We start from the raw sequence: 24,362 nt of genomic DNA on the forward strand, positions 1-24,362 counted from the left end.
TCTGAGCTTCTCTTACTTCAACTTGAATTTCTTTGAAACCAGTGTAGTCTGAGGTCATAACAAGCCAGGGGTTGTTTAGACTCTACTTGGGCAGTTTGAATCTCAGTTTGGGTTTCTACTGAGGCAACCCTTCTGGGCGGTGACGGGGGGGAGCTGACTTTCAGTTTGGAGCCCTGGGTACAGGGGCAAATTAGGAGGACAGGAGGGAGCTGAAGGTTTCATACCCAAATCTATACCCGTAGGACATAAGTCTGGCATGTCTTGCAGAGAAAAAGGTCAACACATATGCTACTTCCACCCATTCCCCTTGTTTTCTACAGAACTGGCCTAATTGTAAAATACTAGTATAATTAAAAGACCCTCCAACTGGCTACCGTTTGCCTTCCTCCAGTGGATACCGTGGCCATGCAGTATCACATAGGAAGATCAGGCATACCATCTTTAAGCTCTAAGGATCAAATCTATCCCAGTTTTTCAGGATACAGTTCAAAGGAGTGAGGCTGGAATTGTTAGCTCCCATCTGTAAGAGAGGAAAAAGTGACCAGTGCCATCTTTCTACCGGAGGCGTCCCTCGCTGCTCTAGATGGGGATGTAGACAGACTTTCCACCAAAGCTTTCCTTCCCTGGTCTGACTTAGTCTGTCCCTTACTGACGCAGGCACCATACTCATACCTCCCGGTTCTACCACCAAGGCGGGGTGGAGATGAATCAGGGGTATACCTGATGGCATCCCAGACTGATTTTCAGTTCCTTATCTGCCTGTTACCCTCTCACTTCTCCAGAGGATGAGAGAGAAATGCAATGCATCACAGTAATTTATTCCAAGGCCACATAGATTGGAGCTAGATTTTGAACCTAGGCAGTCTGGATCCGGAGTCAAAAATCTTAATTGCCTTATTTTTTACTTAGACTATAGAAACAAAATATTTACCTTTAATGCTAACTGAAACTAGTTATTTCAGAAGCTAAAATTTTACTGCTCATATCTATGCATGCATGCGTGCTCAGTGGCTACAGCCATGTTGGACTCTTTGCGACTCAATGGACCATAGCCCTCCAGGCTCTTCTGCCCATACTGTGCCTCAATTTACTCATCTATAAAAAGGAGACAATAATAATACCTAGTTCACAGGGTTGTTGCAGATATTCAAAAAATGAATAGACCCTTTTGCAAACCTCTAATGAAATAACAGATTTTGACAATGACCATCAGTTCTTTCCAGGATCACAAAGAGATGAGCTATTACATGCCTCCAGGTGAAAATACACTACACTGTTTTAGCAATATTCCTACAAAAACATAAAATTTGAATCAGATCAAACATTTAAATCAAAAATACTAGTTTAGGGGAAATACAGCGATGGAGAAATATGTTAAACCAGATTATAGGAACATAATCAGAAAAATCTAGATTGAAGAAAATTCTGTAGGACAAATAACTATTTATTCAACAAAAAATCTGCAGGGGAACAAACAAGGGATAGGGTGAGAACCTATAAATCAAGAGAAATAAGAGACACACCAACCAAATGAAATCTGTAGAATTAAAAGCATCTTTTAGAGACACATACTGAAATATTTACAGATGAAACAGTGATGTCTGAGATTTACTTGAAAATAGTCCAAAGTGGGGAGGGTAGGTGCTTGCATCAGGGAGCAGGTAGGTACTTATTTTCAGGAAAGTTATCAGTTGTCCATCAACTTTCCCTTTTTTGTATCTTTTTTTCCCCTAGGAATTTTAAAAATCCTATTGGTGATCAAAAATTAATGGAAGATGGAACTAGCAGGTTTACCTGCAAAGGAAAACCAATTTACCATTTCATGGGGACGAGTACCTTCAGTCAATACACTGTGGTCTCAGATGTCAACCTTGCCAAACTAGAGGACGATGCCAATTTAGAGAGAGTTTGTCTGCTTGGATGTGCATTTTCAACTGGCTATGGAGCTGTCATCAACAACGCCAAGGTAAAATGGTTAATCACCAGGCTGTGTAAGATAGATGTCACTGGGAGGCAGCATGATAAAGCAGCCAGATTTATCTTCAAAAACTGGCTCTGTCATTTATTACCTTTGTGACTCTAGGCAAGATATTTACCCTCTCCACTCCTCTCTCTACTGTAATATCTACTACAAATAGTTGTGGGGATAATTAAATCATATTACATATGCAAGGCATCTGGCCCAGAGGCTAGCATATAGCTGGCACCCAGTTCATGTTCATTTCCTTTCCTTTACTAGTATGTTAGATTATTGACTATCCCTGATTTAAGTACAGTCTGCTTAAACATGTCCCCTAAATATGTCCCTTGTCCTGGGACAGCAGATCCGGTCAAGAGACAACAGAAACTACACCCATATAGCCACCTAGTTTCTCCTTGATGCAGCAGATTAGAAAGTGAAAGTGAAAGAAAGTGAAGTTGCTCAGTCGTGTCCAACCCCGTGGACTGTATGTAGTCAGGTTCCTCTGTCCATGGGATTCTCCAGGCAAGAATACTGGAGTGGGTTGCCATTTCCTCTCTCTCAAGTGTAGTAATTCATCTCTATGTCTCACTTTGCCCCTATGTGGCTTCAAGGGACGGTCTCAGATGGCAGCCCTGATGGTGGCAAGATGCGTCCCTGAAATCCCATGTTAGAATTTAGAAGCTTTTACAAAGCTCTTCAACCTACAGACTAGAGAGATCTCACTATCACTTGGATGCTTCAAACGACCTCCTTTTTTTTTTTTAATTTGTACTGCCTGCCTGCAAGCAAAGGCTCCCCTTCCATCCACTCCTACTTCCTCCTCCCTCTGGTGCCACCTGAGAAGCTGGTCCCCAGGCCGCCCTCCCTGTCCCCATGTAGCACCCCGGATAGGTGAACCCACCCGCTTGCCTCCAGGCGCACCCCCACAGGCAGATCTGAGCACTCTATCCATCTTTCTTGTCGTCCTGTCCTCAGTTACCCTTTCTCCCTCTCTCCATCCGTCCACTAGAGCTCGCTCTCTGCCTATTTCAAGGGCCTCATTCTGAGCTTCAGGAGGCTGAGAGAAAGCACAGAGCTGCCAGAGTCAGGCACATGTAGCTTCAAACCCCAATCTACCACTTCTGCAGGATTTTGCATGCTCAGTTGCTAAGTTGTGTCCAGCTCTTTGCAACCCCATGGATTGTAGCCCACAAGGCTCCTCTGTCCGTGCGATTTCCCAGGCAAGAATACTGGTGACCTCCTTATTTGAACCTCCTTGACATCAATCTTTATCCCTTAACTCTAAACTGCAAAATGCAACTAGAGTGGTCTTCCTAAACAACAAAATCTGGAGGTTTCATTCCCCTTTAATTATTCCCCTTTTCCTTCAATATGCTAGTCATCCTTTCTATTTCCTTTCATGGTTCGCTCTTCCCCTGGGCCTGACCCCCAGGCTCTCGGTTCTAAATGTGGCCTCTAGACTTTTCACACCTGGCTCCCACCAACACTGCCTGGAAAGCTCCTCCACTTCTGTCTGACTCCAGTTATTTGTCACTTCCCATTGGAAACCTACTCCATCCTCCCAGGCATGCATTGGGCATCCCTCACAGTTTCCCCTAAAGTATCTGTATTTATCCCTTTCTTCCTTCTTATCACACTATGGAGATATTTCCCACTTATTTCTCCTTCTTCTTAGATGATTTGCTCCATAAGGACAAGAATTCTCTCTTGTTCATTGTGATGGCTCTGGAGCCTAGCCTTGTGCCTGGCACATAGTATGAGCTTGGAAAGTTTTCAGCAAGTGAATGAATAAAGCCGGGTTCATATGTAATCCCTAAAACATCTTGGTGAGGCTTAGTCCTCAGCTTTGCAATCCAACTATTCTTTTTTATAAGATTACATAGAGTTGTTCAGTGTCAAGAAAATGAAGTCAGCCTAACCAAAATAAAAGGCTGATCTAGTAGCCAAAATATCAAGATACAACTTTTTGTTGAGAGTTGTATCAGTCAAGCAGATAGGGATGCTATTCTTGGCTCTCGGTATATTATCTCTTTCTAAAAATTCATTCATTCATTTATTCATTAGCAAAAATTTAAGACTATATGGGAAGTCAAACTATAATCTGAAGGCTCCTACAGGAAGGGCATTGTTAGCTGGGAGGAGTTAAGAGCTGAGTGACCCTGGCAGTCCAGGCGTATTTTCCTCTAGATAACACTGGAGTCACGGGAAAGAGTTACTGTTCTTTGCTACAATCGCCAGCAGCACCACCACCACAGCCACCTTTTCACCCTGCCCTTTTCTGGACTCCATGTCGACTATCACCTTCTACCACAGGAGTCTTTCTTCAGGGATATTAAGCCTTGCGATTCAGCCATAATTTTCTTTTAAATCTAGTCAAAGCTTACCTAAATTCCCAGAATCTGTTCTTCCTGATGCTGAAGAACAGCTAATCCACCTCATGAGATACTCAAAAAAGAGAAATAAACTTGATAGGAGCAAGTAAAAAGAAGTGAATTGTCAGTAATCTAGAAAAAGGCAAGAGCTTTAGTAATTTTTAATTTACCCCTGAGAAGAAAAGTGATGCAATAACTCTGATTAATTATTAAGGACCATTCCTCCAGCATCACCAGAACTCCTTGTTCTTTTCAATCTGTTTGCATCTTTTATTGCCAAATTAATTACATTTCATAGAGATCTCTGAAAGCATAAAAATGTCCTAAGAGTGTTGTCTGTAGATAGATAATCATACACTATTTAAAGCTCTATTATTAATTGGGATTATAAGATCAAATTGCCAACATCCGCTGGATCATGGAAAAGCAAGAGAGTTCCCGAAAACATCTATTTCTGCTTTATTGACTATGCCAAAGACTTTGACTGTGGATCACAATAAACTGTGGAAAATTCTGAAAAGATGGGAATACCAGACCACCTGACCTGCCTCTTGAGAAATCTGTTTGCAGGTCAGGAAGCAACAGTTAGAACTGGACATGGAGCAACAGACTGGTTTCAAATAGGAAAAGGAGTACGTCAAGGCTGTATATTGTCACCCTGCTTATTTAACTTCTATGCAGAGTACATCATGAGAAACGATGGACTGGGGGGAACACAAGGTGGAATCAAGATTGCCGGGAGAAATATCAATAACCTCAGATATGCAGATGACACCATCCTTATGGCAGAAAGTGAAGAGGCGCTAAAAAGCCTCTTGATGAAAGTGAAAGAGGAGAGTGAAAAAGTTGGTTTAAAGCTCAACATTAAGAAAATGAAGATCATGGCATCTGGTCCCATCACTTCATGGGAAATAGATGGGGAAAAAGTGGAAACAGTGTCAGACTTCATTTTTTGGGGCTCCAAAATCACTGCAGATGGTGACTGCAGCCATGAAATTAAAAGACGCTTACTCGTTGGAAGAAAAGTTTTGACCAACCTAGATAGCATATTCAAAAGCAGAGACATTACTTTGCCAACTAAGGTCCGTCTAGTCAAGGCTATGGTTTTTCCTGTGGTCATGTATGGATGTGAGAGTTGGACTGTGAAGAAAGCTGAGCACCGAAGAATTGATGCTTTTGAAGTGTGGTGTTGAAGAAGACTCTTGAGAGTCCCTTGGACTGCAAGGAGATCCAACCAGTCCATTCTGAAGGAGATCAGCCCTGGGATTTCTTTTGGAAGGAATGATGCTAAAGCTGAAAGTCCAGTACTTTGGCCACCTCATGCGAAGAGTTGACTCACTGGAAAAGACTCTGATTCTGGGAGGGATTGGGGGCAGGAGGAGAAGGGGATGACAGAGGATTAGGTTCCTGGATGGCATTATGAACTCCATGGATGTGAGTCTGAGTGAACTCCGGGAGTTGGTGATGGACAGGGAGGCCTGGCGTGCTGTGATTCATGGTGTTGCAAAGAGTCGGACACAACTCAGTGACTGAACTGACTGAATGACTGACTGATACCTGATAACCTTCCCTTGTAGCTCAGATGGTAGAGTTCACCTGCAATGCAGGAGGCTGGGCTTCAATCCCTGGATCCAGGGAGAAGGGCATGGCAATCTACTCCAGTATTCTTGCCTGGAGAATCCCATGGATAGAGAAGCCTGGTGGGCTACAGTCGATGGGGCTGTATAGTCGGACATGACTAAGCGACTAACACAAACAATAAAACAAACAATACTTTATAATGACCTCCCACCCCGAACTGCAATTAAAGACACTTTTACACACAAGTGTCCAGTTGTATAACACAATTGGTATAGTGTATTCAGTTTATGCACTGTTGTAAGCTATGCACAACTGTGTACAACATTGCTTCAATGAGAAAAATGCATGTCTACTTCCAGTTAGACTTACTGGCGAAATTTATAACAGTCTCTGGAGAAATATATTTGGAAATATACTAAACTCATGCCACAGTATCATAGTAAAGATTACATAGTATGTATAGAACGGTGTTCTGAATATTTGCAAAATATATATATTCTTTTTCCCTGAGTGGCAAAAGCCAGTGTATTCATGTCTGCTGCTGCTGCTGCTGCTAAGTCACTTCAGTCGTGTCCGGCTCTGTGTGACCCCATAGACAGCAGCCCCCCAGGCTCCCCCATTCCTGGGATCCTCAAGGCAAGAACACTGGAGTGGGTTCCCATTTCCTTCTCCAATGCATGAAAGTGAAAAGCAAAAGTGAAGTCACTCAGTCGTGTCCAACTCTTAGCGACCCCATGGACTGCAGCCTGCCAGGCTCCTCTGCCCATGGGATTTTCCAGGCAAGAGTACTGGAGTGGGGTGCCATTGCCTTCTCCGGAGTATGACACATAAACTAAAGTAAAAAAGTCTGTCTTTCCTTAACGGTTTTGTTTTCAAATTAGAATATATCAAGGACTTTTCCTGGACACATTTTCTCTTTCTCTTGGGTTTATGCTTTTAATTCTAACAGGTTCTTATCACCACTGGAAAATATTAATTGAACATATCTCTGTATAGTATTTTTCCCATTATACCACTCTACAAAATAGCATATTCCAGTTACAGCAGCTTTCCTTGTCATCTCACATATTACGTTTCTGTTGAATTCAATGTAACAAACATTTACTAAAGACAAAACATACAGAAGACTCCTTGATATTAATATTAAAGATTATATGCCCTCAAAGACTTTAGTCCACATGCACACACACAAAATCATTCAAAACTAATTTCGAATTAAATGATATAGAAAATGCAAAAAGATGGGTACTAATTTCTAATTGTAGAATCAAGAAACATTTCAAGGGTAGAGTGTGATTTAAGTTAGGTCTAGACATACAGGTTATATTTTGACTAAAGGAAATAAGGTGAAAAGCACATCAAGCTGAGGGAACAGCATGAACTAAAACATGGGGAAAGAAAACTGCAACATTTGGCTGTAGCTGTAGTACTGCGATGATTATGGAGAAGTTGAAAGATATAGGACCAAGATAATAAAAATCTTTCAATGCCATGCAAAAACATACCTTCTTTGTTCCATTTGAATGAAGTGATGATTTGGGATGATAACATTAATTCATATTTAGAGGCATATTATTGGTCATTCAAAACCAATCACAACATTAATACCAAAAAAAACAAAAAAGACCTATTAGAAATACAGATGTCAAATTACTTGACTTTTTTTGATCTATATCTTATTTAAATTTAATTTTTTATTTTATAATGCAATATAGTTGATTTACAATGTTGTGTTAGTTTCAGGTGTACGGTGAAATGATTCAGTTATACATATACGTATATCCATATGTAAATAGTCCTGCAATGAACATTGGGGCTTGTGATCTATTTAAAGTGAAGTTGCTCAGTCATGTCCAACTCTTTGCAACCCCACGGGCTGTAGCCTACCAGGCTCCTCCGTCCATGGGATTTTCCAGGCAAGAATACTGGAATAGGTCGCCATTTCCTTCTCCAGGAGATATTCCTGACCCAGGGATTGAACTCAGGTCTCCTGCATTGTAGGCAGACGCTTTACCGTCTGAGCCACCAGAGAAGATCTATTTTAAAAAGAAACCAGTAAGCCTTTTAAAATGTCTGGGCTTCAGTTTTTGTTCTCATAACACTAAAGGGAAAAGGAAGATAAGAGAATGATTTTTACTTGGGTTTGTAGAATTATGAGCTGATAATTCTAATTCTAATAGCCTTCAAATGTTTATTCAAATTTAGCCAGTGATTCATACATTTTCACATTGGCAAATTTCCCCCATTTAGCTATATCATTTAGCTTTACAACAGACAGGGTTTTATATATCTGTTCCTGCCCCCACTCAACTCTGTCCCTTTTTTTGCTCCCACTTCACTCTGTCCTTTTTTCAAAAATGGGACCAGCTGCTTGAAAAGTTAATTTATAATGTTTTTGCCTGCAGGTCACACCTGGTTCTACCTGTGCCATCTTTGGCCTAGGAGGTGTCGGTCTCTCTGCTGTAATGGGTTGTAAAGCATCAGGAGCTTCCCGAATCATAGTTATTGACATCAATAGTGAGAAGTTTACAAAGGCCAAAGCCCTTGGAGCCACTGACTGCCTCAATCCTAAAGACCTAGACAAACCCATTCAAGAGGTCATCGTTGAAATGACCAATGGAGGTGTGGACTTTGCCTTTGAGTGTGTAGGAGGAGCTAAAATCATGGTATGTATTTTTTATAATAAGATATAGTAAATATTTCTTATTGACATAATTAACATTGAAAATATATTAATATGCTTATATTTAACATTTATATTTATGTATATATATTAAGTTTATATAAATAATACTTATTAATATATTAGATGCATTATACATTATATAACATGTAATTAATTTTTGTTATATTGCTAATTACTACTTAATATTAATGTGTTATTAACATGTGTTTATTCTTTCACATGAAATTCAGCAAAAACATTAAGAGAAAACTTACAAATTAAAAGAATTATGCCTATGAGAAGTGAGGGAAAAAGAAAAGGCAGTCCTAGAAGAGGGAATAGACAGGGTGTCTGGTGTCCCTCCTAACAGCCAAAGGTATCCACTTTCACATTAAAGTACAGGCAGGAGAGGTTAGCAACCTGCAAACAAGCCAGTTCTGTCCATTAGATCTAAATAAACGGTCTGCAGAATTAGGTCCAAATTATGTGTGAAATTTTCAATTAAAAAATCAACAAGCTGCAAAATTAAATCTAAATCCATTTTTCCTAAACACTACAATTTTGATTCATTCAGATTTCTTCTCCTCTCAGGACAGGAAAGGAGGGCCCTTCTAAGTGTAGGGTCCTGAGCAACTGCATGATTACAAATCCACACCTCTAATCTTGTATGTTCTGCTCCAAAAGATGGGATAAAGAGCCAACAGGCAACGTAAGGATTAGTTAGCCTCCAGAGTGTGCAGCCTCAGTCTCCAGCAAATACTCGCCTAATGCATATTTGCTCAAAGACACCATTGGGAAGAGTTTGTTTTGTTTTTTTAACAAGATGACTAGAGAAATTATCAACTAAATTTTCTGCCTATGGAGAAATTAGAGAGAAATTTTCTTTCATTAGTGAGAACTGTGAAGTTTTAATAGTTATGACACTATTCCTTTTTATTTACACCTTCACTCAGCCTGGCTCCTAAAACTCTCCTCTAAGGAGAGGCTTTCCAGGTGGCACTAGTGGTAAAGAACCCACCTACCAATGCAGGAGACACAAGAGGCGAGGGTGTAATCCCCGGAGAAGGAAATGGCAACCCACTCCAGTATTCTTGCCTGGGAAATTCCATGGACAGAGGAGCCTGGTGGGCTACAGTCAACAGGATTGCAAAGTGTGTGTGTATCTTAGTCACTCAGTCGTGTTTGACTCTTTATGACCCCATGGACTGTAGCCCACTAGGCTCCTCTGTTCATGGAATTTCCCAGGCATGAATACTGTAGTGGGTTACCTTTCCCTTCTCCAGGGGATCATCCCAACCCAGGGATTGAACCTGGGTCTCCACACTGCAGGCAGACTCTTTGCCATCCAAACACCAGGGGTCGCAAAGAGGTGGACAAAACTGGGCACTGGGAGGCTATAAAGAATGCAATTCTGTACTTCAATCTCCCAGGAGCAGGCTTTGCTAATTCTTCTCCTCAGTTCTCAGCTGACATGTCTTCCCCAGGAGAGAATGGAAATTGGGAAGAGCTGCTGAGAGCAATAGGCTGCCCTTCCTGGGTCTTGCCTCTCAGAATGGTTTCACTGCAAATGGTGCGACAGCTTAACAGGTGGATTCATGTCAATGTATGGCAAAACCAATACAGTATTGTAAAGTAAAATAAAGTAAAAATAAAAATTTAAAAAATAAATAAATAAAGACCTCAGAAGAGGGCATTCCAAGAAAAAAGAGAGAGGACCTGGCCGGTAATAAGCATATGCGCATATGTGCTCAGTTGCTCAGTCCTGTCTGACTCTTTGTGACCCCACAGACTGTAGCCCACCAGGCTCCTCTGTCCATGTGATATCCTAGGCAAGAATACTGGAGTGGATTGCAATTTCCTCATCTAGGAGATCTTCCCGACCTATGTCTTCTGCATTGGCAGACAGATTCTTGACCACTGGACCACCTGGGAAGGACTCAATAAATGCTATTACTGAAATTCACGCAGGGAGGGCTCCTCGTCCTGCACTGCTCCTCTGCATCCAAAGCTTCAGGCCCTACTTTTTAAATTGTCCTTGGAACCTGAGGACTGCAATGTGCCACATCCACTTCTCCACTTCCCACAGCTCACATGTTTCACAAACACTGAAATTCAGCCCATTTAACCTTCTTTTTCTAGTATAGAGATTCTCAAAACTGGCTATACTTTAGAAGCATCAAGGGAGTTGTTTTTCAGTGTCAATGAATAGACCCATACCCAGGATATTCTTATGCACTGGGGACCAAGGTACTAATATTTTTTACAAGTTTCCCAAGTTGAGAACCACTGATCTAAATCTTTCAGCTTCCATTATTATCTTATTTATTACACCAAGAAATGTATTTTAAATCATGGAACAGAATCACACTAGAGAATCCAAATAAAAAGAGATGAGTTTATTTAACCACAAAAAATGAGCTGCCTACCCTTCCACCAAGGGAAAGGAAAGCTAAATTTCTAGGTTGTGGAAGACATTCCAGTAATGGGTATGAACTTGATTCTGATGATTTCTAATGCTCTAAAGCAGCCTAAGAAATCCAACAAAACAATTAGAAGTTTACAGTAGTGGACAATTTTATAAGACTTTGAAAACTAAAAATAATTCTCATCAAAACTTATCAGAGGCTACTAAATAAAACCGTGTATTTGCATATAATACCCATTTAACTAAGTCATATTTATGGAGGTCAATTCCCTGCCTGGAGGAAAGCTCAGAAATGGAGAAAAGGGCAATAGGAAAGACATTAAATTTAAAAATAAAGAGGAGGGTTCCTTGGCAGTCCAGTGGTTAAGACTCCACACTGTCACTGCAGAGGGCACAGGTTCAATCCCTGGCCAGCCAACTAAGATCCCTAAGCCACATGGCACAGCCAAACCCAAAATGGGAATAATCTAAGCAGCTCCCTTAAGGTAACAAGCAGTGCCTGTGTGGTTTTCCTCTCTTTGTGGGTTCTTCTGTACAATATGCATTAAACAAAAATGCTTCTGCCATACAAGAAGTGTAGAAAGTAAAAGAGTTGCTATTTAGAAATGTTAGAAATTTTCAAAACTATAAATAAACACATATTCAAATAAAGATTTCAAAACACATTCTAAAAGTTCTAGGTCATTTTCCATCCCTAGTAAGACAGACAGAGACAGCGAGAGAAGAGGGAGAGAATATACCATACTTCAGACTGCTTCTTTCATATAGTGATCAGTGATGAAAAGGAACAGTATTTCTAGTGGAACTTCTGTAGAAGTAAAAGTCACCTTGACAAGTGAGAATCAAGTTGACTACGTACTATGGCAAAGGAGAAGAAAATGGCAACCCACTCCAGTGACCAACCCACTCTTGCCTGGAAAATCTCATGGACAGAGGAGCCTGGTAGGCTACAATCCATTGGGTCACAAAGAGTCGGACACGACTGAGCGACTTCACTTTATTCACTTCAATCATTTCATACTTTATCACTGGAGAAGGAAATGGCAACTCACTCCAGTATTCTTCCTTGGAGAATCCCATGGACAGAGGAGCCTGGCGGGCCATGGTCCATGGGGTCGCAGAGAGTCGGACACAACTGAAGTGACTAAGCATGCATGGCAAAGGATATGGGGTAAATTATACTTTTCTTCTATAATATTAGTCTCAAAAGATTTTTAAATGTTCAACTATACCACAGGGCTTCTATGTGTAATGGCCATCCACAAGTTTATATTTTTCTTAAACTTATTTATGTTTTCAATCTAGGCATTTCATATTCATTCCAAGCCTGCAGTAAGTTAAGATAACAATTTTTTTTCTTCTATCATGCAAAGATCAGTGCAAATCCTCTGGGTCCCTGTTTTCCATGTGGTGACTTAGCAATGAAGGAAGTTCTAATTTATGGCTTTACAATCTTAACACAAGGTTCTCGTGGTTGTTAGAGCAGAAGGGATAGCTGGCAGGTTGCCCACTGGCTTTTCCATTTTGGCCAGGAAATGGCACACATCATTTTGGCCTGTAGCCCAGAACTAGTCATGGGACTCTATGTAACTGCAGGAGAGCTCAAAACTATAGGGAAGCAGATGAAATGTTTGATGAGCAGCAGCCACTATCATTTTCTGTTTTAATTGTTTTGTCTTCTGTTTTATTTTTCTGTTTGTTTGTTTGTTTTTTTTTAATTTTAAAATCTTTAATTCTTACATGCATTCCCAAACATGAACCCCCCTCCCACCTCCCTCCCCATAACATCTTTCTGGGTCATCCCCATGCACCAGCCCCAAGCATGCTGCATCCTGCGTCAGACATAGACTGGCGATTCAATTCACATGATAGTATACATGTTAGAATGTCATTCTCCCAAATCATCCCACCCTCTCCCTCTCCCTCTGAGTCCAAAAGTCCATTATACACATCTGTGTCTCTTTCCCTGTCTTGCATACAGGGTCGTCATTGCCATCTTCCTAAATTCCATATATATGTGTTAGTATACTGTATTGGTGTTTTTCTTTCTGGCTTACTTCACTCTGTATAATCGGCTCCAGTTTCATCCATCTCATCAGAACTGATTCAAATGAATTCTTTTTAACGGCTGAGTAATACTCCATTGTGTATATGTACCACAGCTTTCTTATCCATTCATCTGCTGATGGACATCTAGGTTGTTTCCATGTCCTGGCTATTATAAACAGTGCTGCGATGAACATTGGGGTACATGTGTCTCTTTCAATTCTGGTTTCCTCGGTGTGTATGCCCAGAAGTGGGATTGCTGGGTCATAAGGTAGTTCTATTTGCAATTTTTAAGGAATCTCCACACTGTTCTCCATAGTGGCTGTACTAGTTTGCATTCCCACCAACAGTGTAGGAGGGTTCCCTTTTCTCCACACCCTCTCCAGCATTTATTGCTTGCAGATTTTTGGATCGCAGCCATTCTGACTGGTGTGAAGTGGTACCTCATTGTGGTTTTGATTTGCATTTCTCTAATAATGAGTGATGTTGAGCATCTTTTCATGTGTTTGTTAGCCATCCGTATGTCTTCTTTGGAGAAATGTCTATTTAGTTCTTTGGCCCATTTTTTGATTCGGTCGTTTATTTTTCTGGAGTTGAGCTGCATAAGTTGCTTGTATATTTTTGAGATTAGTTGTTTGTCAGTTGCTTCATTTGCTATTATTTTCTCCCATTCAGAAGGCTGTCTTTTCACCTTGCTTATATTTTCCTTTGTTGTGCAGAAGCTTTTAATTTTAATTAGATCCCATCTGTTTATTTTTGCTTTTATTTCCAGCATTCTGGGAGGTGGATCATAGAGGATCCTGCTGTGATTTATGTCTGAGAGTGTTTTGCCTATGTTCTCCTCTAGGAGTTTTATAGTTTCTGATCTTACATTTAGATCTTTAATCCATTTTGAGTTTATTTTTGTGTATGGTGTTAGAAAGTGATCTAGTTTCATTCTTTTACAAGTGGTTGACCAGTTTTCCCAGCACCACTTGTTAAAGAGATTGTCTTTACTCCATTGTATATTCTTGCCTCCTTTGTCAAAGATAAGGTGTCCATAAAATTGCAGAGGAAGGTAAACTTCCAAACTCATTCTATGAGGCCACCATCACCCTAATACCAAAACCTGACAAAGATGTCACAAAAAAAGAAAACTACAGGCCAATATCTCTGATGAACATAGATGCAAAAATCCTCAACAAAATTCTAGCAATCAGAATCCAACAACACATTAAAAAGATCATACACCATGACCAAGTGGGCTTTATCCCAGGGATGCAAGGATTCTTCAATATCCGCAAATCAATCAATGTAATTCACCACATTAACAAATTGAAAAATAAAAACCATATGATTATCTCAATAGATGCAGAGAAGGCCTTTGACAAAATTCAACATCCATTTATGATAAAAACTCTCCAGAAAGCAGGAATAGAAGGAACATATCTCAACATAATAAAAGCTATCTATGACAAACCCACAGCAAACATTATCCTCAATGGTGAAAAATTGAAAGCATTTCCCCTAAAGTCAGGAACAAGACAAGGGTGTCCACTTTCACCGCTACTATTCAACATAGTTCTGGAAGTTTTGGCCACAGCAATCAGAGCAGAAAAAGAAATAAAAGGAATCCAAATTGGAAAGAAGAAGTAAAACTCTCACTGTTTGCAGATGACATGATCCTCTACATGGAAAACCCTAAAGACTCCACCAGAAAATTACTAGAGCTCATCAATGAATATAGTAAAGTTGCAGGATATAAAATCAACACACAGAAATCCCTTGCATTCCTATACACGAATAATGAGAAAGTAGAAAAAGAAATTAAGGAAACAATTCCATTCACCATTGCAACGAAAAGAATAAAATACTTAGGAATATATCTACCTAAAGAAACTAAAGACCTATATATAGAAAACTATAAAACACTGATGAAAGAAATCAAAGAGGACACTAATAGATGGAGAAATATACCATGTTCATGGATTGGAAGAATCAATATAGTGAAAATGAGTATACTACCCAAAGCAATTTACAAATTCAATGCAATCCCTATCAAGCTACCAGGCACATTTTTCACAGAACTAGAACAAATAATTTCAAGATTTGTATGGAAATACAAAAAACCTCGAATAGCCAAAGCAATCTTGAGAAAGAAGAATGGAACTGGAGGAATCAACTTGCCTGACTTCAGGCTCTACTACAAAGCCACAGTCATCAAGACAGTATGGTACTGGCACAAAGACAGACATATAGATCAATGGAACAAAATAGAAAGCCCAGAGATAAATCCACACACATATGTCTTCTGTTTTAAATAGCATTTCTTTTCATCTATCCTACATTGAGATCTATTAAGTTACAGTATATGCCTTATATTTACTTATTCACTCTCTCTTCATGACTTAATTTGGATCCTAAGCCTCTGGAATTGCAAATATCTTTGCACATTCCATTGTAGATGGTCAAAAACTTGTTGATTCGAGTTTACAATATAGTCTATAGATCTTTCCTTAACTTCATGTATGTGTATTTTTCTTGACATACAATGAAATACACTATAGGTTCAGCGTAACTGTGGTATTAAACAGAGTAAAATATGTTTTGTTTTGTTTAAATATCATTTTTGATGATGTTCAGAATTTTATTGGATGTGCTATCTGAAACAGAACATAAGTGCAAGTCTCAATCTATATTATGACCATAACGTCATAATGCAGAGTTGTGTAAATTTTCCCTGAAGCATTGAACACACCCACATTGCAGTTCATGTTCTGCTTTTCTACCTACTCAGCTAATCTTTTTTTTGTTTGACCTTCCAGAGAGCAGCCCTGGACAGTGTAACAGTTGGCTGGGGAGTATGCACTATCATTGGAGTAAACGTTGGTGACAATGGATTGAATGTTTCTGCAGTGGAGCTATTAATGGGCCGTACTCTAACTGGAACAAGCTTTGGTGGTCAGTTTTTATTTTCTTTTTTCTTCACAGTAGTACTCAAATTATCATAATCAAGTTTACTGAATGGAAATAAAAATTATTTTTTAAAATATTGAGTGCCTAGAACATATCTGAAGACTACATGAAAGCTATTTATTCTATTGGTTACTTGAAAGTAAACAGAATTCTTATAGAAGGATAACTGTAATTTGCAAATTGAAATTCAATTTACATTAAAATAGACCAACATAGGGGAACAAAAGGTAGACTTGGATCAAACTGAGATAATTCCTTATTTAGAAATAGAAAATAATCTTGAATTTTTCTCTTGAAGAAAAAATTTAATAAATTAAAAATACACACACAAGAAAATTAAAGATGGCAGAGGGATAATCTATTTGAAACAACCCATATCTGACCTAAAAATTTTGTTCATTTGACAAACACTGGTTAAACTATCCCTTCATGTCAAGACCTGTGTGTTTATTTGACATTTTGGGCAATTACAGGTTGGAAAGGTGTCACTTCTGTTCCAAAGCTGGCTGCTGACTACAAGAATAAAAAATTGGATTTGGATGCATTGGTCTCCCATACCCTACCTTTTGACAAAGTCAATGAGGCATTTGATCTAATGTACCAAGGAAAAAGGTAAATTACCAGATGAGTGAGCAGTCTGAAAAATCTTTACAATGATTCTAATTTCATTTGATGTTGAAAACTAACCAGTTTTTCTTTTCTGACACTTCCACATTATCAGAAGTACTCAAAACCCTTAAAAGATTAAACAGCGGCCATTTGGAAAAAAGAAAATCTTCCTACTCTATCTCCCAAATATACATGGAGTATATTAAGTCATGTCTGATTCATTGCGACTCCATGGACTGCACCACACTAGGCTTCCCTTGTCTTTCACTGTCTCCCAGACAGTCTTTCACTGTCTCTCACTATCTTCTCTCTCTTTCACTAACTCACTCTCTCTTTGCTCAAAGTTATGTCCACCGAGTCAGGGATGCCATCTAACCATCTCATCCTCTGTCGCCCACTTCTCTTCCTGCCCTCAATCTTTCCCAGCATCAGGGTTTTTCCAGTGAGTCAGCTCTTCACATCAGGTAGCCAAAGTATTGGAGCTTCAGCTTCAGCATCAGTCCTCCCAATGAATATTCAGAGTTGATTTCCATACACTGTTCCAAAATAGAGTGATGGTATAAACTGACACACATTTTCCCCTTCGTAAACAATTTTTAACTCAGTTGGGGCTACTCTGGAGAGAGAGTGATTTCTAGATTATAATGTCAGGTTCCTTTGGTACATTATTGCCCTGGCTCTGGAATCACTGTGGTCTGCAATTGACATAGAAGGCCCACTCCAGGCCCTTCATTATCAGATTCAAATGAAAACCATGAAAATGTGAGCAGTGGGGGGCAGATGTCCAATACTTCAAGGATGTCCCAACTTTCTCATTTTCTAGGTTTGTCATGGGTATCCTGTAAGTAATTCAAGTCTACAATTTCAGATATGTTGTTCTCTCTTGGCATAGACCCTAAGAACTGATTTATAAAAGTGTCCCAATTATGGGATCCCTAGTAACTGGGGAGCAAGACTAGGATCAATGATTTTGGTTAAAATAACCACAGCATTGGTCAATGGGAGCAAAGGACAAAACACCAGGAACAGTATTGAATAGAGAAAAAGCAAAAAGGCAACAAAAAGAAAATATATCACAAAAGAGGCAGGGGAAAACCATACAGTTAAATGACAAGAATCTGAAGCAGAGAATAAATGTTGCAAAAGAAGAAAATAGGTCCACAGTGTGAAGACCCAGGATATTTCCTGAGGAAGAAACCTGAGAAAATATCTCTACTATATGAACTTCCTAATTTGCAAATGTGTTCACTGCAACATATCAAAAGGAACGTCAATAAAAAGAAAGGAAGTCATCCCTGCTGAGTGAGGTGAAGATAATTTTCTTTGCAGTTTGAGAGCAGACTCCCTGTGCTTTCAGATAGCTTAACAGAAAAGGAATATGTGAAGAAGAAACTGAATCTCTTGCATGAATTTCTGCAAACAGAAATAAAGAAGCAGTTATGTGACTATGTAAATTACATAAAGAAGAATTATCAGTGGAGGGCTACTTGGGTAAAATCAAATCCTTTTTATATAAAGATCTGTCCTTGGAAAACAGAGCTCAGGCTTTCAGTTGAGAAGTGAATGGATGTCTAGAAAACAAGTGGTAAAGACTGCAGAATGAGAACAGCAGAGGAAAACAAGTCCCCCAAACTTGTTTCTAAACTTTGTATACCTAGAAAAAGCAAGTCTGATGAGAAACAAAGTTTAGGCCCACCCAGGATTATAAGGCAAACTAGCAGGCAGACCACCATCACATCTCATTTAGACCTGAGGAAGAAATTGAAAGACGAAAATTGGACAATTTTGTCAATGAAGAAGAAAAGGACCAAGAGGAAAAACGACATAAAGTCACATCCAGAGAACCAGTTGCTAGACCACTTGCTGCAGAAGAACCAGAGAGAGTAAAACCCATAAACACACTTGGAAACGGAAGAACAAAGAGATTAAGAGATTTAGAAGTCAAGCAAAGAACCAATACCTAAACAGAAATACTAAGGAGGAGCCACACAGAACCAGAAGTTCAGGCTGAAATGGATAAAGGAGATGAGAAAGATGGAAAGAAACACAAAAGACAACCCAAAGACTCTAGCTGCCAGAGACATGAAGAAAAATAACCTGAAAGAGTAAAATCACAAGTTTCTCTACAAAGATGAGGATGAAAAATTCTGGAAACTGGAAGTCCAAGATTAAAGTGCCAGCAGAGAGGAGAAGAGATGGAAAACTACATCCAAAGACCCAACTGAGAAAAAGCAAAAACAGCTCAAACTAAAACAGTGGAGTCCTCCAAGACCCACCCTCTGAAGTGCATTCAATGCAGACAGTACCTGGATGATATCACATCAGACCTCTTGGAGCTGTTCCTAGTAGGCAAATGTGAGGACATGTAGCTTTTCACACATTCACAGCAAAGTAAAGGTCTAGAAAGTTCTGTCAGAAAACTAGGCCTTGGAGGGGGCATGGATTCTGATGCCCTGATGGCAGAGGATGATAGGGAGACCTATATCCACAAGCAGTGGTATGATCAAGACTATGAGAGATTTGAGTTCCCTCCAAAAACTCAGCTGATGGAGGAAAAGTAAAAAGTCTACACAAGCTGTGCTTATCTGACTGAAATGAGGCAACAAGAAATTCCCAAGATCACAGAGCAGCTTGAGCACCTGGATGGCCGAGTTCCCTACGGTTCAGTTACCAAGCATGTCATTCAATATCAAGTGGATGAAAGTGTATATACCTCTACCCTGAGGCCTTCACGGTGGACATGCAGCTGTCCAGTCCTGTAAAACACTCACAGAAGGAGCCTATGGATAAAGATCTGAATCCAGAATACTACCAGAAATACATCAAACTACATCAAAGGCAGAGACCTGGACACCCCTGAGCTATACTGAACTGGCCACATAAGACATCTTCTGTATCAAGAGTAATGGCAAGCCCAATGAGAGAGACATCTTGTCTACAGGTGGGCAAAGGCCTCTGCTCTTCCAGGAGGCAGTAGATTCTGCCAGAAAATCATGCCTACAATGGAGCTGTAACATTGCACACATGGTTGTGTTTTAAGAGTTAGGTAGAGGTAGTTCTTTTTCCAAATGTTTCTAATTGTCTGTGGGCACTGACAATGACCATAACTATCTGTCATAGCCCTTGCTTTTAGACCTCTATTTTAAAGTTGCAGAGCTCTTTCTGCAAAAGAAAGAAGTCCAGCGAATGACAAAAGCTCAGCGGTGGAATGTGTGGGCTCTGTCTGAGCCACCCCCCAGGGATCCTTTAGTTCGGTTTATGACTATCTGCATTCTGTTCCTTCTCATGAGTCCCTTCCTACTCGCTGCTCTTTCTGGGCTCTCCTTTCTTCCTTTTTACAGGGTCTCTCCCTATCCACACTTTTCCTAATATCTTGACTTCACTCAATCTTTTTCTGGGATCCTAACAGTGGTTAGGAGCTAACCTGAAACTAATCCATACAGATATAAAGTTGCTTTACTTCCTAGCTATTGCAAAGTGAAGATTTTCTAGAGGAAAAAATAGGAAAAATATGCATTATTCTTTAAGCTACACAGAGTAATTTAGTGTGTAAACCCCACAATATCTTGTACCATCTCAATAACCCTGTAAGTAGTATTCATCACATTAGGAGTTGGATTAGGATTTAGGGCCTTACTGGGCTCCTCTAGTGACTCAGATGGCAAAGAATCTGCCTGCAATGTGGGAGACCTGGGTTTGATCCCTGGGTTGGGAAGATCCCCTGGAGAAGAGAACAGTTATCCACTCCGGTATTGTGGCCTGGAGAATTTCATGGACAGAGGAGCGTGGCAGGCTGCAGTCCATGGGGTTGCAAAGCCTGGGGACATGACTGAGCAACTTTCACTCTCACTTTAGAGCCTTACTGGCATTCATAGCTCCTCCAGCACTCTTTTTCTCAGTCATGGCATATATCCACAAGGACTACTAAGAGCAGCCAAATGGAAAATGTTGCACTACTTTACCAATACCTGGGCAAGACTCCCACACTATACCATGTAGGCCTGATAATCAGTGGAGAATGGAGGCCAAGGGGTAGACCACCTGAATGAGGTCTCCTGCTTCCCCCTGGCTCACCAAGAAAACCAGTTGACTGCCCACACAGCTAGAAAGGTGGCAAAAGAGAAGGCAGAGAATGGGCCTCCCCAGGGATGCTGATACATCCAGGTATGCTGATACCACACAGGAACAGGAAGTACAATTGAGGTTAGACCCTCCTGCCATACTAACTGCATAGTAGCAAGGTAGTGGAGGGAACACAGCACCCAGCTGGCCTGTTAAGGTGCAGTGACCCTGACTTATGGTGTGGAAAGGCCACAGAAGTTCTCCTTCCATCGGAAGGTGTAGCTCCAGGTCCTGGGTGAAAACAGTATGTATGCTGGCAACCTGCTGACGCCAGGGATTTCACAGCTCCAACAGTAAGGTCCAGGAGAAGACTGCATATATTGAAGGAGTAGAAATCTTTGAATTCTCCGAAAGCAGCATTCCAACACATCAACCACTAATTTTTTTGATGCCCAATTTTCTCTAAGCTACAGGAGAGCCAAGAACAATGACCCCAAAACAAAAATCACACTACAGTCTCCACTGTAGTGGAGTGCTCTACTTCTCAATAACACCAGTGGGCAACAAGAACTTTGCCAGAGTCAAGTGAGGGTCTCCAATTTTTCCCCAGGTTACTAACACCATATGAAATATTAGTAATGTCATGAATGGAAGTGGGTGACAAGATAAAAGAAATTAGGCTTAGCGAAGTAGGTATTTATACAGAAATATTAAACCTAATCTTGAAACAAACAAAAAAAATTATTTGTGGATTTTGGTGAAATTTACCATGAAAATTATACTGATTGTTGTTTTATTATTATTAACAGCATTCGGACAGTCCTGCTCTTTTGACAACACCAGGAACAATTTGGAATACTAGCTGACTAAATCTGAACCTGTCTTGTTAATCCATTACCTGATATGATGAATAATGATAGCCATGAGTTTAAACAGATATTTACAGTTAATACTCAATATTAAATAGCTATAAAATACATCAATATTTCCTATGTTGAATAACCTTGATAGTTGATATGTTTATGAAGACAGTCATATGATGTTTGGACATTGTTTAAAACTAGTTCTGAGAGCTGGAAGTGGGGAATGAAGGGGTCATAAATAAAACTAGATTGTCTATATGTTTATAATTTTTTAGGTTGGGTGATAGATATATGAGGTTTCACTATACTGCTCTCTCTACTGTTGTATATGTTTTAATTTTTCCATAATAAAAACCTTTTTACCAGAAAAAAAATCATTATTGATATGTAGACTGTAATAAGATACACATATCTTTAAAACATACATCATATATGTAACACAATTTAAAATAAGCAACAAGCTACTCTTCCTTAATTAGCTGCTAAATAATTTTAATACCTGTTAATTTCTCTTAGCTCCACTTCACCACTGTGAACTATAATCACAAGTAGTGGGATATCAGAAGCTATATAAATGAGTGTATATATTTTTTTTTAAGAAAATATATTTATACTCTCTAATTTCTGTTTTTATTAAATAAGTCCCCTTTTTATTTCAGAATTATCACAATGTACAATGTGAACATCTATTTACTAAAGTTGTACTAAATAATCTATTAATAACTCAATCTATTTTCTTTTTTTTGACAAATATATATTGCTTTTATGTGGAATCTAAATAACTATTACGAATAAACTTTTTTTTAAACCAGAGATAGGGTTACAGATGTATACTAGAAATGACAAAGAACAATGTACTTATTATAAATGTAAATAAAGCTATTAATAGTTGCAGGACATAATAGACAATAAGATTTATATGAAAAGCAAAATGAGAGTTTTCAAACTATTATACTAACAGATTTTACAATGGACAGTTTAAGATAGATAATAATTCAGATCAGAGTAACAAAGACTATTTCTCAGTTTAGCATAATTTCTGAAATCTACCAGTTTGGGGTTTTGTTTGTTTGTTGGACAGTTTAAGATAGATAATAATTCAGATCAGAGTAACAAAGACTATTTCTCAGTTTAGCATAATTTCTGAAATCTACCAGTTTGGGGTTTTGCTTGTTTGTTTTTAATGTTTACAACACACTGATCTCTGAGAGAAGATAAACTTCTCTGAAGTTTTGGCTGAGGAAGGTAGTAATATCTCAAAGTAGAAACTTATATTTCTGTTTATTTAAATTCTCTCATTAGAAATAGCAGCCAGTCGATCCATCGGTAAAGGCTCCTTTTGTTGGCATTGTGGGGGATAGGACGCACTCCATGTGTGGTTGCCCTTTCTCATGCTATTCCCTACGTTAGTTCTCTTCCTTCTCCTCATGCCCTGCCCTCCTCTCCTTGGCTTCCTCAGTCCTTCCCAGGTCTAGCTTGAGACCCACCTCCTCTCAGATCTTGGCAGCCACAAAGCTGTATTTATTCCCTGATCTCCTTTGGCTCTTAGTGTCTTTAGTGAAACCTTACCGCATGCAGCTTCTTCCATTGTTATTTTCAAGTCTATGTTGGTAAACTCCTTAAAGGTAAAACAATCCTTGAATCCACCCTTCTATTAGAAATGCTCAATGGATACATGGTGTCTGATACCAAAATTTATCCTCACAATGTTGTAGCCATGAGTTCCAGGAAACAAACTCACTCAGAAGGACAATGCAGATAGCAGAGTGCAGTTTATTACACCGGCAGGCCCAAGGCAGAGTCTCCTCTTAGCCAAGGACCCTGACCAGTTTTTGTGAAAACCTTATATATAATGGCAATCCACTCCAGTACTATTGCCTGGAAAATCCCATGGACAGAGGAGCCTGGTAGGCTACAGTCCATGGGGTCGCAAAGAGCTGGACACGACTGAGCAACTTCACTTCACTATATACCCTAAGTGTACCCACTCAAACTTGCCTCCCCAAATTCCCTGAAACTAGTCTGAACAAATGAAAAGAAAGATACAATCAAAGTTAACCTGTGATTCATATGCCTTAAGCCTAGGTAGTTAACAGTGGACAATTATCAATAGGCCTGTGGTCATACCCCAATAAGCATAATAGAATTTATGATTCTATTTGGTTATACAGATAATTAGGGTATTCTTTTAGGTGATGGAGAGTCTAGGTATGAGCCTTGGGGCTCTTCCATGGAGGGGGTGGGGGTCTGATTTTCTAGTTGGTATGTCATCTCCATAGATACTGGGCATACAGCTCAAAGTCCACAGTCCAGCCCAAGATGGAGTCCCGCTTTCAAGATGGAGCCTGTTCTGTCTGTTTCCTCCTTCAGCAAGTCTCTGAATAGTTTGTATTAGATCTTTAGAATTAAATTTTTCCAAAACATTTCTATAGCCCTCTTTTTTTCCTATATAGAGAAATGCAAATCTAAACCTAATAACTTGGAATAGCCATTAGGAATATTATTTTTAATTAATAATATTAATTAATTAAAAATATTAACTAATAAAGTTAATTAGTAAAATAACTAGGTTAATAACAATTAACTAAGCTGTGAAGCAGTAGTTTCCCTCTCTCTCTCCAAACACTCATGCTCACCATCCCTGCCTCTATCAGTCTTCTATTTTTCCATATCTGCTTCTTTGATTTGAAAAACAAAAAAAGTCTCATTATTCCTAACAAAGATGCTGGGAATATTTATGAAATCAGTGAAAACTCAGGGTGATATATATATGGGTTTAAGGCCTAACCATTATCATTCCTTTAGCAGCAAAGGCCTTTTT

The 24,362-nt window shown here is 39.4% G+C and overlaps 1 protein-coding gene across 1 annotated transcript in view; it reads left to right on the forward strand.

Annotated features, from left to right (window-relative positions):
* The window catches only part of LOC105605903 (all-trans-retinol dehydrogenase [NAD(+)] ADH4-like), a 41,502-nt gene extending 19,587 nt beyond the window's left edge, over positions 1-21,915 (forward strand). The window contains exons 5-9 of the mRNA XM_027970866.2: positions 1,735-1,966; positions 8,322-8,582; positions 15,857-15,992; positions 16,481-16,619; positions 21,488-21,915. Of these exons, the coding sequence (XP_027826667.1) occupies positions 1,735-1,966; positions 8,322-8,582; positions 15,857-15,992; positions 16,481-16,619; positions 21,488-21,512 (793 nt within the window). The 3' untranslated portion in view covers positions 21,513-21,915. The remainder of the gene's footprint in view (positions 1-1,734; positions 1,967-8,321; positions 8,583-15,856; positions 15,993-16,480; positions 16,620-21,487) is intronic.
* The last annotated feature ends 2,447 nt before the right edge of the window (positions 21,916-24,362 follow it).

This window comes from Ovis aries, chromosome 6 (genome assembly GCF_016772045.2).
Source record: "Ovis aries strain OAR_USU_Benz2616 breed Rambouillet chromosome 6, ARS-UI_Ramb_v3.0, whole genome shotgun sequence".
NCBI lineage: Eukaryota > Metazoa > Chordata > Mammalia > Artiodactyla > Bovidae > Ovis > Ovis aries.